Source organism: Gallus gallus, chromosome 13 (assembly GCF_016699485.2).
Source record: "Gallus gallus isolate bGalGal1 chromosome 13, bGalGal1.mat.broiler.GRCg7b, whole genome shotgun sequence".
NCBI lineage: Eukaryota > Metazoa > Chordata > Aves > Galliformes > Phasianidae > Gallus > Gallus gallus.
The window spans coordinates 12433917-12448426 of NC_052544.1; the positions used below are offsets into that span (position 1 = coordinate 12433917).

At 44.0% G+C, this 14510-nt stretch overlaps 1 protein-coding gene across 2 annotated transcripts in view; it reads left to right on the forward strand.

Moving 5' to 3' along the window:
* Positions 1-341: 341 nt before the first annotated feature.
* GLRA1 (glycine receptor alpha 1) overlaps positions 342-14510 on the forward strand; it is a 51757-nt gene continuing 37588 nt past the window's right edge. For both annotated transcript variants that reach the window (XM_015293917.4, XM_025155016.3), the window contains exon 1: positions 342-1384. In XM_015293917.4, the coding sequence (XP_015149403.1) occupies positions 1329-1384 (56 nt within the window). In that variant the 5' untranslated portion in view covers positions 342-1328. The remainder of the gene's footprint in view (positions 1385-14510) is intronic.

The following is a 14510-nucleotide window of genomic DNA, read 5'->3' on the forward strand; positions in this document are numbered from 1 at the left end:
TTTGGAAAACCACATGCGAGAAGGAAAAAAACAGGAAAAATAAAAGAAAGAAGAGAAACAACAGAGATGATCCTTAAAAGCCAACAGCAACACATAGCAACTGCTACTCAAGTAGATCTTCCACGAGATGGAGACTTAAGGCACGTTACGCTTGCCATGTCAAGGGAGATGATTTCAGAGACTTCTTAAAAAGACAGTGATTTGAGTTAAAAAAATGGAAATAAAACAAAACGTATCAGCGCTTTAAAGGTTAACATCCTCTGCTGAACAACATGCGTTTATCCAACCACATCCTAGAGTAGTTTTTTCAACCCTGAGACCAATGAGCACAGCTAAGAGGAGGGCCTTCGGATGGTGGAGAGGCTGAGTTACCCCCTCCTTTCTGCTTTGCCTCTTTTCCACCGCCACCCCCCTCCTTTTTTTTTTTTTTTTTAGTTTAGTAAATTAATGCAGCAAGAAAGTCCCAAGATCTGGCAAGCCCTAGAAGGGGAGAGGGCAGAGGGGAAATGAAATGCATTACGAGGACACTGAGCCACTTCCTTTCTGAACGCAATGGGAGTGCTTCCCAAGAAACTTCCCCTTCACTCCCCTCCACTCTGGCCCTGAGCAATGGGACATCTTCCCTACAGCAGCAATAACTTATTCGGGAGGAAAATAACCCAGGAAGCTGGAATCAACAGCAGCCAAACGACAAGCAGGAAAGCAACACGACCGGGACTGCAGCACGGCTTCACACTGACAAATTCTTGTGGATGTAATTAGGAAGACACCCCGGCTAGCAGCAGAGATTAAAGCCCTGGGTTGTTGAGGGTCGCCCCCCTCCCATCCAACCCCACCACCCCGATGGCAAATCTACATCCCCTGCATCTCTCCCATTCGCCAGCCTGATGTCCGGAGTGGGATCCCGCTGAAGGGAGATCTCAGTGCGGGAAGCCTGGTCCTCCGGCCCCGAGCAGTACTGCAGTGGCGGGGCACAGCGGAGAGGCGGGCCAAGCTAAGCCAAGGCAGCACCGGAGCGGAGAGGAGCGGAGCGGAGCCGCCGACAGATCCGCAGGCGGCCGCGGAGCGCCGATCACCGCCGCTGTCCGGGGTGCTGAGCCGCGCTCCCGCCGAACGCTGTCCTCGGTGCTGAGCGGGGCCGCCCTCTCTGCTGCTGTCCGGGGTGCTGAGGGAGCCGCCCCGGCCTTGCCCCCGGCCCAGCCTGTCTCGGGAGGGGTGGCTCGCTTCCCTCACCAATTCTCCCCAAGTGCCGGGCTACTTTATTGGCCAACCCCACCGGCCCACCCCTCGCGGAGTACAAAATAAACACCACAGTGAGAGCTGGAAAAATGTGCAACGTCAACGCGCTCGGAGTCTACGTGTGGGAGACGATCGTTTTCTTCAGGTAAGGCTCGGCTTTGCGGGAGGAGTGTGTGCACACCGGGCTGGACTTCCGTGCCCATCTCGAGCTTGGGGCACAGACCCCAGCACAGTCTCGGCCTTAAGACAGAAGCGTTACGCCATTCTCGAGCTACCTTTTCCCCTCCTCTCTGTTCCCCGAGATTAGCTATCCTACCTCCTCGGATTCGGGACTTTCTGTAGCTTTGAGAGTTTCTCTGTTTAATTAGCACTGCAATCTCGCTAACCGCAGTGCTGAGAACACCAACCCCGGCTGGTTGCAAAGTGACAACTAGTGGTGGATGGGAATGCTGCACTTGAATTTGCCCGGGTAAATATCCCCACCTCACCCCCTCCCCATCATAAGATTGCGGGTTCAGATGAGTTCCATGGGATGCTTTCTCTCCTCAGCTGTTATCTTGAGATATTGTGGACTTTCCTTTCAAAGAGAGCTCACCCTATTGCCCCAGCTTGCTCTGCCTACAATCACTGAAAGCAAAGAAATAATCTTCTTCCGTCCTCAACTTTGTTTTTCTTTCATGTTGTTTTTGACCACTTTCACCTGTGGAACCTAATCAAAAGCCAGAGGGGTCAGTGGAAGGGTTTTTCTTTGCAACTATATCTACCATTGAGTATCTGTATTTTGACTTTTAGGTGCATTCCATTACACACTTAGGGGGAAAGTAGCAGAAGGAGCTGTTTTACCCTTCAAGAACAGCTTCTACTCCAGCCCTGCCTTACAATGCTTTTATTAACCAGATAAGGGAAAAATATTGTAAGGGAGAAAACTCTTCCCATCTGCATGAATGGTGCAGCCTGCTGTATAGCAAGTGATAAGTGCCAGATACATGGAACTGGAAAAAAAGCAGCTTTCATGATCTGAACTATTTATCAGTCTTAGATTTCATTTCAGTTACATGACTCTTGCTTCTATGTTTCTGACTTTTTTCATAGTCTCATCTTACACTGTTTAAAGGGCAAGAACAGACATTATTTGTATGTATATCACTGGAGTAATACTTCTTATTTTACAAATAACACTAACATTCCTACTGACACTGGACAGAGCTTTCTAGCTAGTGCTCCCTTTCTTTAAGAACACTACAGTGTTTCCACACACAAAAATCAGGATATCTCCTCTTCTCTTGTAATTCCATAGAAAATCAAAGACAGCATGTCTTAACAAAATTTATCTGTTAAACCAAGAAAGAAGTTCTGGGAATAACTGATGGTATATTCACTTATGCCTTCTCATATCACTTATTATTGGGAATATCTGAAAAGCATTGTGCATCACTTAGTATTTCAGAGCCATTCTTTCCTGTGTTATTTAGTCACAAGTGTGTAAGCAGCACTACAGAGCATAGTGGGGTGAAATAGAAAGATGCATATTTATGCACAATATAAACTCTTGATTAACATACAACATTGAAGCAGAGATGAAAAGCAAGGTTAAATAGCACAAGTACTCTGGAATGGTCTCCAGAAAAGCTGGAAAACAAAAGGGGGAGGAAGGGGAGAGAAAATTAAAAAGAGTGCATTTCCAGGCTTGAGTTTCCTATGGCTGTAATATTAAAGCCATATCTTCCTTGAAATGCCTGCACAAGTGAATTGGTACACATTTGTCTTGCCAATCCTGTTCTATGATGCACACTGTTATGCATCACACTACACATGAGTACCTACATGTTCTCAGCTCATCAGTTAAAGTCTCAGACATTCAAAATCTCAGTAAAACAGTACATTCAGGTTCTAATGTAAATGTTTACACTGTTATAAACCATATATATGCATACATATATACTCTACATTTGCTTATGCCATATTACATACAAAAGGTATGCAAGATGAAGCCCTCTTTGAATATCAAAGGTATGCAATATCAAGTCAAGTATTCTTGAAATAACTATTTAAGAAAATTTGAAAGTGTTTAATTGCAGGAAGTCATGAAGCCAAATTGTTCTCTGTACTGCAATCATTTTCCAAACAAGAACCGATTCAACAATTCCTGCTTGAAACTGACTCTAAATAATGCTTTTCTTCCCACCCTCCACCCCCCTTCATGTTATGCCTTGCATTTATTGCAGGCCAAAAATCTACCAGCCTTTCTAGTCTGGGAATAGCTTTGCTATTTCAGCTTCAGTAAGAAAAGTTTATTCATTAAAAGTCATTCATAAACTTAGTGTGCCAATTACTCAAGCACTCAGTCGTGCATAAAGTTAAAACAAAAACAAAAACAACAACAACACACTTACAGGATGATAATCCAATAATCCATAATAGAAGTATACATTGCTTAAAATTACAGAGTGTACCACATTTCATTGCCAGTCTGTTGAAAATATTCTGGAAAGAAAATCCATGCTAGTATATACGCTACAAAAAATAATGAAAGAAAAATCCAAAGTCCCAAAGGAAAATGCAATAGAGCCAATACAAGAAGCAAGACTAGATCTGTAGCTTAACAAAAGTGTCCTTTGCCAGCCTTTTAAAAAAACAAGACCCTGTGGGAAAGAGTAACAGCTGGTGTGTGAACACAAACATTATGGTATTGCCAATGTAATATTTGTTTCTGCTACAGCCAGGGTGTTTTAGAAGGAATTTGCCATAAGCAGTTTATTTCAACATGCCTTTCTTTATGGAGAACGTTTCCCCTTTTGCTACCTTTCTTCCCAGGCTGCAGCCACTTAACTATGACTAAGCCATTTACCAAGAACCTGGGTAGACAGATAGGGATGGAAGCTGGGTTGGAGTGGGAGGAGAAATGGGTCTTTTGACAGTCAGGCAGCTTTATCAATTCTTCCTTACACATCTCTGGAAGACAAAATACTACTTCTTGAAAATAATAATGGATTGGACAATATTTACACAGGTTCCTCCATATGCCTTCCTTCTATCTCGAGATTCTCCCAAAGTCTAACTATGTACACTACATCTTTGTACCCCAGTTCAGTTGGGAATTCCATCGTGTAAAGCAAAACACTGCCCATGCCTTGTGATGATATTGCCTGGACTTTTTGCTCTATGATAGCCTTTTAATGGCTGTAGTGATCCAGAAACACTGCTGCAGAAGCCTGAGGACTGGGAGATAAAAGATATCCTAGAGTTTGCATTTTAACCAGGTGGACACTGTCCTACGAGGCTCTGAAGTGGTTTGTGCCTCATTCTTATCCTAATCACTCTTCTGCATGTCAGGAACCAGAAGCATGACCTTCATCTAACCAAGATGAGTTAGCTCCTTCTGAACAGGGACTTATCAGCTAGCAGGAGTGATTCAAGCCAGCTGCTCTGAGTGATACACAGGCTCAGACACTATTGGATTCCAGTACTAGCCTTTTCCTACTCTCTTTGGTCAGTAACAGAGCTCTTCAATTTCAGCTTTTAAAATAAGAAGATAGTATTTTGATGCTATTCTTAACTTTAGAAGAAAAAAAAAAAAACTTCTGCTTTTCACAAAATAGACTTTCAAGTAAAATAGGTAATTTGCGATCTCCCGATTTCAGGTCCTTGAAAATGCAACAAAATGGAAGGCAGGGGAAGGAAAAGGGCAATATGTATGCTTTTCCAAATCTTCTGCTATACCTCTGCAGTGCTAGATAGCATTGCAGAGATATCTGTGAATGAAACATTAACCAGAGACTGACAGAACTGCAAGCTAAGCAACGTACCAAATATTGTCGGTAGACAGAGTGGTTTACTCACACTAAAATCTAGAAGTTGTGTTTTTGACCTGTTGTATCTCTGCTCTGAGGCTGTTAGCTCCTCCATGAAATAAAAATGATTTAGCAGAGCCTTAGACTAGGCAGCTCTGAGGATACTCTTTAGCTTCTTTGATCTGCAACCTGTGACAGCCCCATTAAAGACCTTACTAAAACAGTTAACTATTCAAGGTTGAAAAACATGATGAGGTAGACAATTCTACCTAGGAGACCTTTTGAATCATTCAACAAAAGAAGATAAATTTGTTGTCATCTCACAATAGGTGCAAAATATTTGGGACTCTGCCTTCTACAGGGATTTTATACACACTTCCATCCATCCATAAAAATTCACTCACAATTTAGGCAAGGCAAATTAAAATATGTAGAATACTATCTAACCTGCAGCCTGATCTTAACTTTTTGGGTTTAAAGAACCCAAGGCCTACTCTCAGTGCAAACGAAAGGTTCCACATGTGAACAGAAACTTTCTGCTTTTACATTGGACGCAATGAGCAGGAGAGCAGTAGATAAGCAAGGCGATTAACAAACATATCACCAAAAAAGCTGCTGTCTCACATGCATTAACAAAATATCCTACAACTCTGGAGCACTGATGCTGTGCAGAATTTAGATATGTGGACTAGCTATCCACTCCTACTCCTGCTGAACATTGCATTACTCTGCAGAGAGTCTCATTGGCAGAACATACATCTATTCTTCAAATACATCATGGGAGCTGCTTCTGGAAAGAGAACTATACGGAAAGGGAATAGTAAACATTGGGGCATTCCATCATACAAACTTTCTACAAATATTTCCTTCAAGAACAAGGCTTTGGGCATGTGACTTTGGCCTTCCTCTTACTCCTCTCATGAAAGAGGTGTTGGAGACACCTTGCTTGTATAGAGCAACTCAGTAAAGAGCCTTTGACACTGTTTTAAGTGTCTCAGGTTTGACAACAGAGACTAAAGGCTAACACCTTCATTCTGCTACCCACCAAGTGAATCAAGGCAGAAAGGAAAGCACTTGTAAGCAGCAGCACACTGCAATTCTCCTGTTCTTGAGCAAACACTTCCATTAGTGAGATGAATTTCATCAACCAACAGACCCTTAGAAGACAACTTGAGCAGAAAAAGATTCCAGCATCTGAGTTAGGATCTTAATCAGTGTCCAGAATTAAACTACTTTATTATCCCAACAGTGACCAACAATCATTCATCTCTAATAGAAAACCAGCAGAGAAGTCTGTTCTCATTTCATTCTAACAATATAGGTTAAAAGGGCTCTTCAAATTTCAGTATTAAGAACAAGATGTCAGACCACCTAATGAATATAACTGCTATTTAGTTATGATGAAAGACAAAGGTTTTAAGAAACAAATCATGCTTTAAAATCACAACATCTAAGTATGCCAAATGACCCAAGTCCACTCACAGAGTTTCACTTGCTCATTTTCTTTTAACTCTTCAGTCTCTCTGAGAATGCTGAAGTGATTGGCATTAAGATAGATAGAAATCAAAAGGCACCACCAGCTTATTTTACTCGTCTGTATCAGCTCTTGATATTGTGGCACATTATAACAGGGCGTCTCTATTTCTAGTAAACTACACTTTTGATTGGCTACTGTCTTGCATACTTTCTATTGACCTTTGCGCCTATCAGCAAAGGCAGAATGATTTCTACTCTTAGGAAGAGTACGGTTACACTTGAACACTCCACACTATCTTTAGAGAAAAATGGTAAATTCTGTTCTGACATAAGACACGCTAACAAAAAGAATAATAGTTTCTGCATATCCTCCCCACCAGGTTTTAATTCACCAGCCTTGACAAAAAACAAGGTCCAAATGCTTTTGAGAACCTCATTTCGGAGGGAGAGGGAAAGCTGCTAATATCAGTGGTCCTGGGATAAATGGAGCAATGAGGAAGCAGTGAAATGTGCTCTGATGCAAGGCACAAGAAGGTTCATTAGCAGCCATGAGCAGAGACACTTCATCACCACACTGTCTGGCTGCTGCCTTCTAGACCTGCTTACACAGCTCAGAAAAGAGCAACTTTTCCATTGCACTCAAATTTAAATCTTGCTAACTCAACAGGTCATTTTTCCTGTAAAGCAGCAAAAAAGAATTCACCTGTCCTCTCTTTCCTCTTCCTTTCCGCATATTATCTAAACAATTTACATTTGCAAAGCCAAATAACAGGGTATTTTCCTGGAGGGGAAAAATTTACATCGGTATCTCTTAGCTATGATGACTGCATGATACAAAATAATACAGTCCCCATAACCTCTTAGGAATCTGCCAATTTGCTCTAGCTGATCTGGTCTTGGAAGTCTGCATGCTTTGATTAGATATACACCTCCCAGCTCCTACTAAACCTCTACAGATACTTCAGGAGACCAATGCTCAAAAAAAATGGAGAGAGGAACGTAGCTTTTGTGCCTCTCAGTAGGGTCAAAGCACAGAAAAATCTCACAGAGAACAGAAATAGATGGAGACAGATGCACCCATCATTTACACGTGCTGAGCACACCCCATTATGCAGACAATTATTTCATCCATATAATGCACCATGGTAAGCTGCTGATTTGGAGACTGCACCACATCTGGCTGCTACATAGACACAGTTGGCATTCTGTAAATACATCTCTGTTGGATTTAAGTACTAACTGAGAAAAACAGGAGAAATCTTAATTTAACAAACCCCATGATTTTGAGAGGGAGGGGGAAAACAAAAGTGTTCTGCACCTGCTTTCCTTTTGATTTCTCCTTTTACCATCTTTCCACTGTGGCTCACAGCTTGCTAGTGGAAAAAAAAAAAAAGGAAAAGAAAACAAATGCCTTAGCAGACAGTCAAGGAACTCTATTGTTTTTATCAGTGTCTCATTGTAGGGTGAGCAGAAAGGGGGGGAAAGCCACTAAGAGGTTGCCAAGACAAGGAGTGTCGCATGCACAGAACAGCAGGGCTTGCAGTGCAATCAATCATCGCATGTGCTGCCTTCAGCTGAACGCCCACAGCAGTTCCCAACATGCCTGCCCTCCGACCACGCAGCCAGAATGCAGATCCTGTCCCCCAGCCCAGGCAGGGCTGAAGCAAACAAACACACAAATCAATGTGTAACAGCTGAGATCAATGGTAGATCGGACCACTATCACACACATCTGTTTCAGCAGCAAAATCAGTGAGCCAGAAATCGGGCAGGAAATCCGATAGAATCCATCACTTATCCTCTTTACTCGATTTCCTTTGGAAGTTTTGTTTGTTTTTTCATTTTGCACGATATGGGTAAAAAGATGCTTTGTGTAAAGCCCCAAGGAGCACAAGCACCTCCTCCCCTCACTTACTGAGGAGGTATAAACATATAAGGGTCAGCTGCTATTAGCAGTATTTAGAACAATTCTTAGCGCTAAATATCCCTGTTGGTACCAAGAATCCCTACACAGAAATAGGTAGAAATCTAGCCATCACAGTAGGATCTGTGCAACACACACATGACTGCAGCTGGGAGCAGGAAAGTGAGATGCTCTGAATTGTAAGGTGAGACAGCTTTCTCTTATCTTGTAAGAACTGCAAAGAAAGAGCGTGGACAAGAAAGTGACTTTTCATGGGTTATCTTTACAATCTTGTCTCTCTGTTGACTCCCACTGCTTTTCCCCTGGAGAAATACTGCTGAGCCAGGTGACTGTTCCTGGCATACCCCCCACAAACACAGCAATCATTTTCCCATAACAGAGCTCCCAACATCTGATGTACAACTCAAAATGCATGTGTCCCACCCTTTTTGTTGCCCCACACAGCTGTGAATCATAAGTGTTCTCCAGCTTCCAGCCCCATCCATCACACCATGACACAGGGCTGTGTTTAGAAATCAGCCACTGACAAAGTACAAACCCCATCAAACATGGCTTGCTCTACTGCTCCAATATGAGCCCTGCAGCATTGCCAGGACTGGAACCATGGGGTTTTCTGGCCAGGAAGCTGAAGAACCGAGTCAGAGAGTGGCCAGGAAGGAAGAAGAGTCCACCTAAACTGGGACTCTTTGTTCCAGAAGTTACATTTCATTATAGATCATTAATAAGCTGATAAATTACACCAGAAATCAAAGACGGCACAGCAGGAAAGTTTATCTCTTGCTGCCCTTACAAGGCAGGGCATTTGCTTTGTGTATGCATCCCCAAAGATACACCAATGAAACCACACTATGCCTACAATGCCTTTGGACACAACAACTATTTGTTCTACCACGGAGAGAAAGAGACAAAATAAGTTCTCTCCCCTTAAGCAGTAAAAGATATGTACATCAGAGAACCCAAGCTGTACTGCAGGGACCACAGTTTTGTAGGTAGGTCGCATGCTAGCTCGGGTTTCATCAGAGAAGGATCTGTAATAAAGTTTCAGAAAATAAAACCCCCAACACTCAGCACTGGATGTTAGATCCTTTTAAAAAGGGTTCTATTCATACCACCTCCAATTCATTATAAATGAAAAAGGCACTTGCAACGTTCTTACTTGCTCATAACAAGCAGCATAAATCCTTAAACTAAAACTAATTTTTAACAAGCTGCCGTAGCAAAGTATTTGAACTGATGAAAGCGCGGCTGATAGCGCAACTGCAGAGCTATAGATAGAAGAGCACCCGCGACTTCTCGTAATTCTCTGACACTTGTCTGGTCTGTGATCTAAAACCTTCTGACGTCAATAGAGGTTCCCACTGCAGCTCCTTGTCCTAACATTAAATCAAGAACATATCAACAAAGAGTGTATTACCACCTAGAAATGTGAAATCTTTTCTTGTAGAGATGTTTCTCTTCTTTATTTACCACATTCAGGAAGGTGGTTTATGCATAGCTTTATACATCTGACTAGTCCCCTTGACTTTAAAGGGAATATTCAGTGTGTATGAGGATAGACACATGCTTTTGTCTTCATAGGGTCTTTTTTCCTTTGTTTTTCTATGAAACTACAATTAAAAGTCTTTTTTTAAAACCCGTCAGTATATGCACATGTAAAATTCAGTGCTGGTGTTTGCTGGATTTATTTCACATTGTTAAAATCTGAGCGTTGATTTGTGATCCTCCACCCTTTACAAGGTATGTTTTCAACCCTGTCTCAATGGTTTGGGTTTATACATTTCCTGAAAGTCAGTACTTATGCCCTAAGAGATGTGCTCTCTTTTGGAGGAGATTTTAGTTGAGAATGTCATCAGAGAGAATGCCTCTGGTTTCAAGATGATGAGTTTAATGTTCTCCTTGAGCAAAAGAGGGAAGGGAGAAGGAAGAAAAAAAGAAGAAAAAACCCCCACCTCCATGAAGCAGTATAAAGAAGAAAACAGGCTTAGTTTGAACTACTAGCCACTGAAAGCTTTATCTGTAACAACTGAATGAAATCAAAGGCTGAACAAACCTTCCCCGATAGCTGCCTGTGGCACATCTGGAAGTCATGAGATAGCAGTGAGAACAGTGCTGCAGAGGTGGAGGGGCAGAGGCTCTGTGACATGCAGAAGGAACTGTGACTGGGCAAGAGACTTAGAACAGCCAGTCCTTGGAAGAGCAGGGATGTTGCATGCAACTGAACATTGTTACCATGCAAACGTTCGTTCTCACTGAGCTCTTTCCATCTCAACTATATACAGCCCAGATTTCTTTTGCCCCCTAGCTGGTTGCGTAGTCATTTATTATTTTTTATTATTATTGCTCTGTCCAGGCAGCGTCAGCAATTGTTCCAAGCGCTAGCGTCTTTCCATAGAGTTAATCAGTGTAATTGGGATGCTTTATAGCTCTAGACAGGATGTTTTGCCATATGGGGTAGAAGCCATGGGCTGCAGGAAAGGAGCAGCGGAATATGGAGACATACGAATGCTGCAGTCTGACAAAGATTCTCTGACTCCACTAAAGTTGTCGCAGATTCCCTTGGATGGGAATGATCAAGGGTTAATTTGCTGAAGGCTGTGGAGAAGCATCTCCCAGCTCCTCTGCTCCTGTACAGCCACAAAGACAAGTGGTAAAATAACGTGTGGGACCTTTAACCCAGAGGATCCCAAAACGCTCACAAAACTTTAACTGATTGCATCCTGCGGCTACTGCAATGCAGCTACTTCTGGTGCAAGAGCTGGAATTGGTTTAAACAGCTCACAGCAACCAAGTACAACCACCCAGGACAGAGACAGCAATATTTCACAAGCTTCCTTTCTCTTTTCTGCCTCTTTCCTCCGTGAAAAATAATATTAAATAAATAATAATAATAACCGAGCAGATCACTGCATAACTTACTGCCCATTTCTTTTCCAGGGTGAAACCTCATATGTTCTCAGATTCCATGTCTCACCAGTCTTACTGTACACTAATATCTTCCTGTCCAAATCTGTTCCATGCTCCTATCGCACAGAGGTTCTCAAATAGTAGTCCCCCTCCTCTCAGAATGCCAAAACATGGTTAAGTCCCAATTCTTTCCCCCCTCAACCCCTGCAGCACACCCCACATCTGTACTGCACAGCCTCTAACCTCCAGCAGCTGAGTATGGCCACATGAATTGCAATTAGCACATCTGTAGTGCTCAGAGCTCCTTCAGCTCTGCACCACATCACACCAAAACCCAGCACCAGGGCTCATTGCTCCCCCCCACCTCCTTTCCTTCCATCCCGTCCACCTCTACTGCTGCAGACCAGAAATTCAGAGGCAACGTGACAGAGAAAAACATGCAGAAAATGAGATTCATCCTTTTTAATTGAATTGTATATCAATATTGATTGTGCTATTCATTTTGATAGTAAATCTAATTATTTTTAAAAAGTCAGCTTGCAGTCTCTGGCAAGCACTCCCAGGCCAGTGTCTGGCAGCATTTCCCTCAAGATAACACATCAGCGTGCAGTCAGAAATAGCAGTCTGGGTGCGGGTTTTAGGGCTGCCCCTTCCACCCCTTGCCGGGAAAGCTCTCATCTATCTGTCTGTCTGTCCTTCCCTCCTCCCTCCAGCTGCTGAGGACAAGACAAGCATCCCCAGAGGCAGGCTGAACGCAGGTTGGGCTGTGCTGGGCTCCAGCTTCTGTGGCCTGAGAAGTCTCAGGGGTGGGGAGACAGCTCAGGAAGCCCAGGGGAGCAGAGTGGGATGGAAAGCGCTGGTGGCCGTGCTGGTGCCTGGTCTCACCGAGTTCCCGCAAAGCCCCTTCCCACGGGAGAGTTGCCATGGGTACGGCAGCTCTCGCTTGTTAATCATGGACAAGGCACTGCATTGCTGTGCCCAACCGCCTGACGTTCTCCTTGCGGCTGTGCCTCTCCGCAGCGCCTGCCGGAGTCAATAAAACCGCTGAGCTCCTGGTCCGTGACGCAGGCAGAAGTTGTTGGCCCCTCTGCAGCACTCGATCCGAGCACCCACTATTTCCAGGTGTCATCGGGACTACCCCAGTTTTCTTTTCAAGACTAAACGCATCCAAACTGCGTCATCAACATCCTTCTGCCCTGCCATCTCTGCCCTGCAGAGTAGTCGGGGGCTGCTCCTCCACCTCACCCCCAGCTTCTTCAACTGCAGTGCTGGGACCACTCAGATTCAGCAGGCAGCATCAACTTAAGCACAGGAGGAAATTACTTGGAATTAAAATCCCAGGAGAACAGTTTCCACCAGGAGCTTAGCTGGCCCAACTCAGCTACTCTGGCTTACAGAGGGGTAACACTGTTTGCATGTAAAGTGGCAAAAAGCAAAAAAGAGAAAGAAACACACCAGCAATAGCACATGGCACGCCAGCAGACAGGTGCTGTGCTTTACCATCACAGTGCACAGTGTAGTTGTTGCTGGTGCAGCCTTCCACTCTTTTTCTTCTTTGATGCCCAGGATAGGAACTGCCTCATTCTCATCATAAATAACCCCCTCATCATTAGGAGAGGAGAAAGGAAAAACAGATATCTCCATCCCGTTGCTCATGATCAAATCAAACAGTCCTCCCAGGGACAAACTGGGATGCTCTCCAGCCTGGAAAGAGGCTCGTGGAGGTTATCAGCACTGCAGGGCCAAACCACAGCCAAACCACGCACGTCCAAGGGAACAGGGCAAAGGCCAAGACCCAAAGCTGTGCAGCTGCAGCAGCAGTGCTGCCATGTCAGAGCTAAAGAGCACAGACAGCAATTTCCTTCTGCTGCATCCCAAACCCCTCCAGTCACAGAAACAGGATGTGCCATGAAACTTGTATTATGAAGCAGATATTTCAGACTGAAATCTAGCTGTACTCAGTTATTTCAGTAGTGCCTAGACTTAAATCTGCAGTAGCTGGAGATATGAGCCTATGAGAGCCACTTTGTCTCTGGTTTAGGACCTTCAGGACACAAGTGCAGGATGTGGGAAACAAGCTGGAGTTTGGGGTAAACAATTGGGTATCTTCCATTCCATCAACCCGCAGAGAGCCCAACCAGAGCGATAAACCCAGTGCTGCTCCCCTGAGCCACAGACATTGCACCGTTTACCCTCACAGGTATCTGATCCTTCCACTCTTTTCAGAGATACATTTCCTCTGCAAACACTTGTTTTGCAATAGTTTGTGTTTTTGCTGCCAGACGGTTGTTTGGTTTTTTTCCCCCCTCAGAATTAAAGATTAACAATTAAATTATTTGACAGGGGAATAGAGGCCCTGTGCTAATTAAATTCCTTGGTCTCTCCTCTTTGCAGAGAGGAAAAAAAAGATAGCTCTCAGTATCAGCATTCAACCAGAACAGGGCAATGTGTGATGTCGGAGTTAATTAGATGGGCGGCCATGGGCATAGTGGGGGAAAAAAAAAAAAAGATTAAAATATTTCACGAGGGACATACAAATGTTGGGGGGGGGAAGAAGGAGACAGCCAACTGGGGAGCTGGGAGCTGAGCAAACTGACATGCCAGACTGCAGCAGGCCCACCTTCTAAGCCAAATATCTGTTTATAAGAATATTTCATCTGTTTAGCTGAAACAATAATGCAGAGAGACAAAGCAAACAGCACTTGCATAAGCTGGGAGAAACCAGTAACAGGTTTCCTGCAGAGCTTGACTGGCTCCATTTTAAGGAATGCAATTCTTCAATGCCCTGAGCAGCTCAGTGGTACAACCACCAGCTTCCACCCTCCTGGGCCTGCTGTTGGGGAGAGCTCCTGGTGCATACACACCAGCACCAATACCACCACCGTTACGCCTGCTTGTTATCCCCATGATGCAATCCTTTCCCTTGTTGTTACTGTGGTGACTGTGTGATGGCACTTTCTCAGCCAGATCCACTAGGGATTGCACCACTGTAAATAAGATTATCTGCTGCCTGGCCGCTGATAAAATGCACCAGGACGCTCAGCTCGGGCAACACTCCTGCAATGATGCAAGATTCTTCCTCTGTGTTTTTGCTCCATTTTGCCTCTTTTTGTTTATGAGGAGTATTTTTTTTCCTCTCTCTGAACACAACAACTCACCCTACAGTTCCAGTTCTC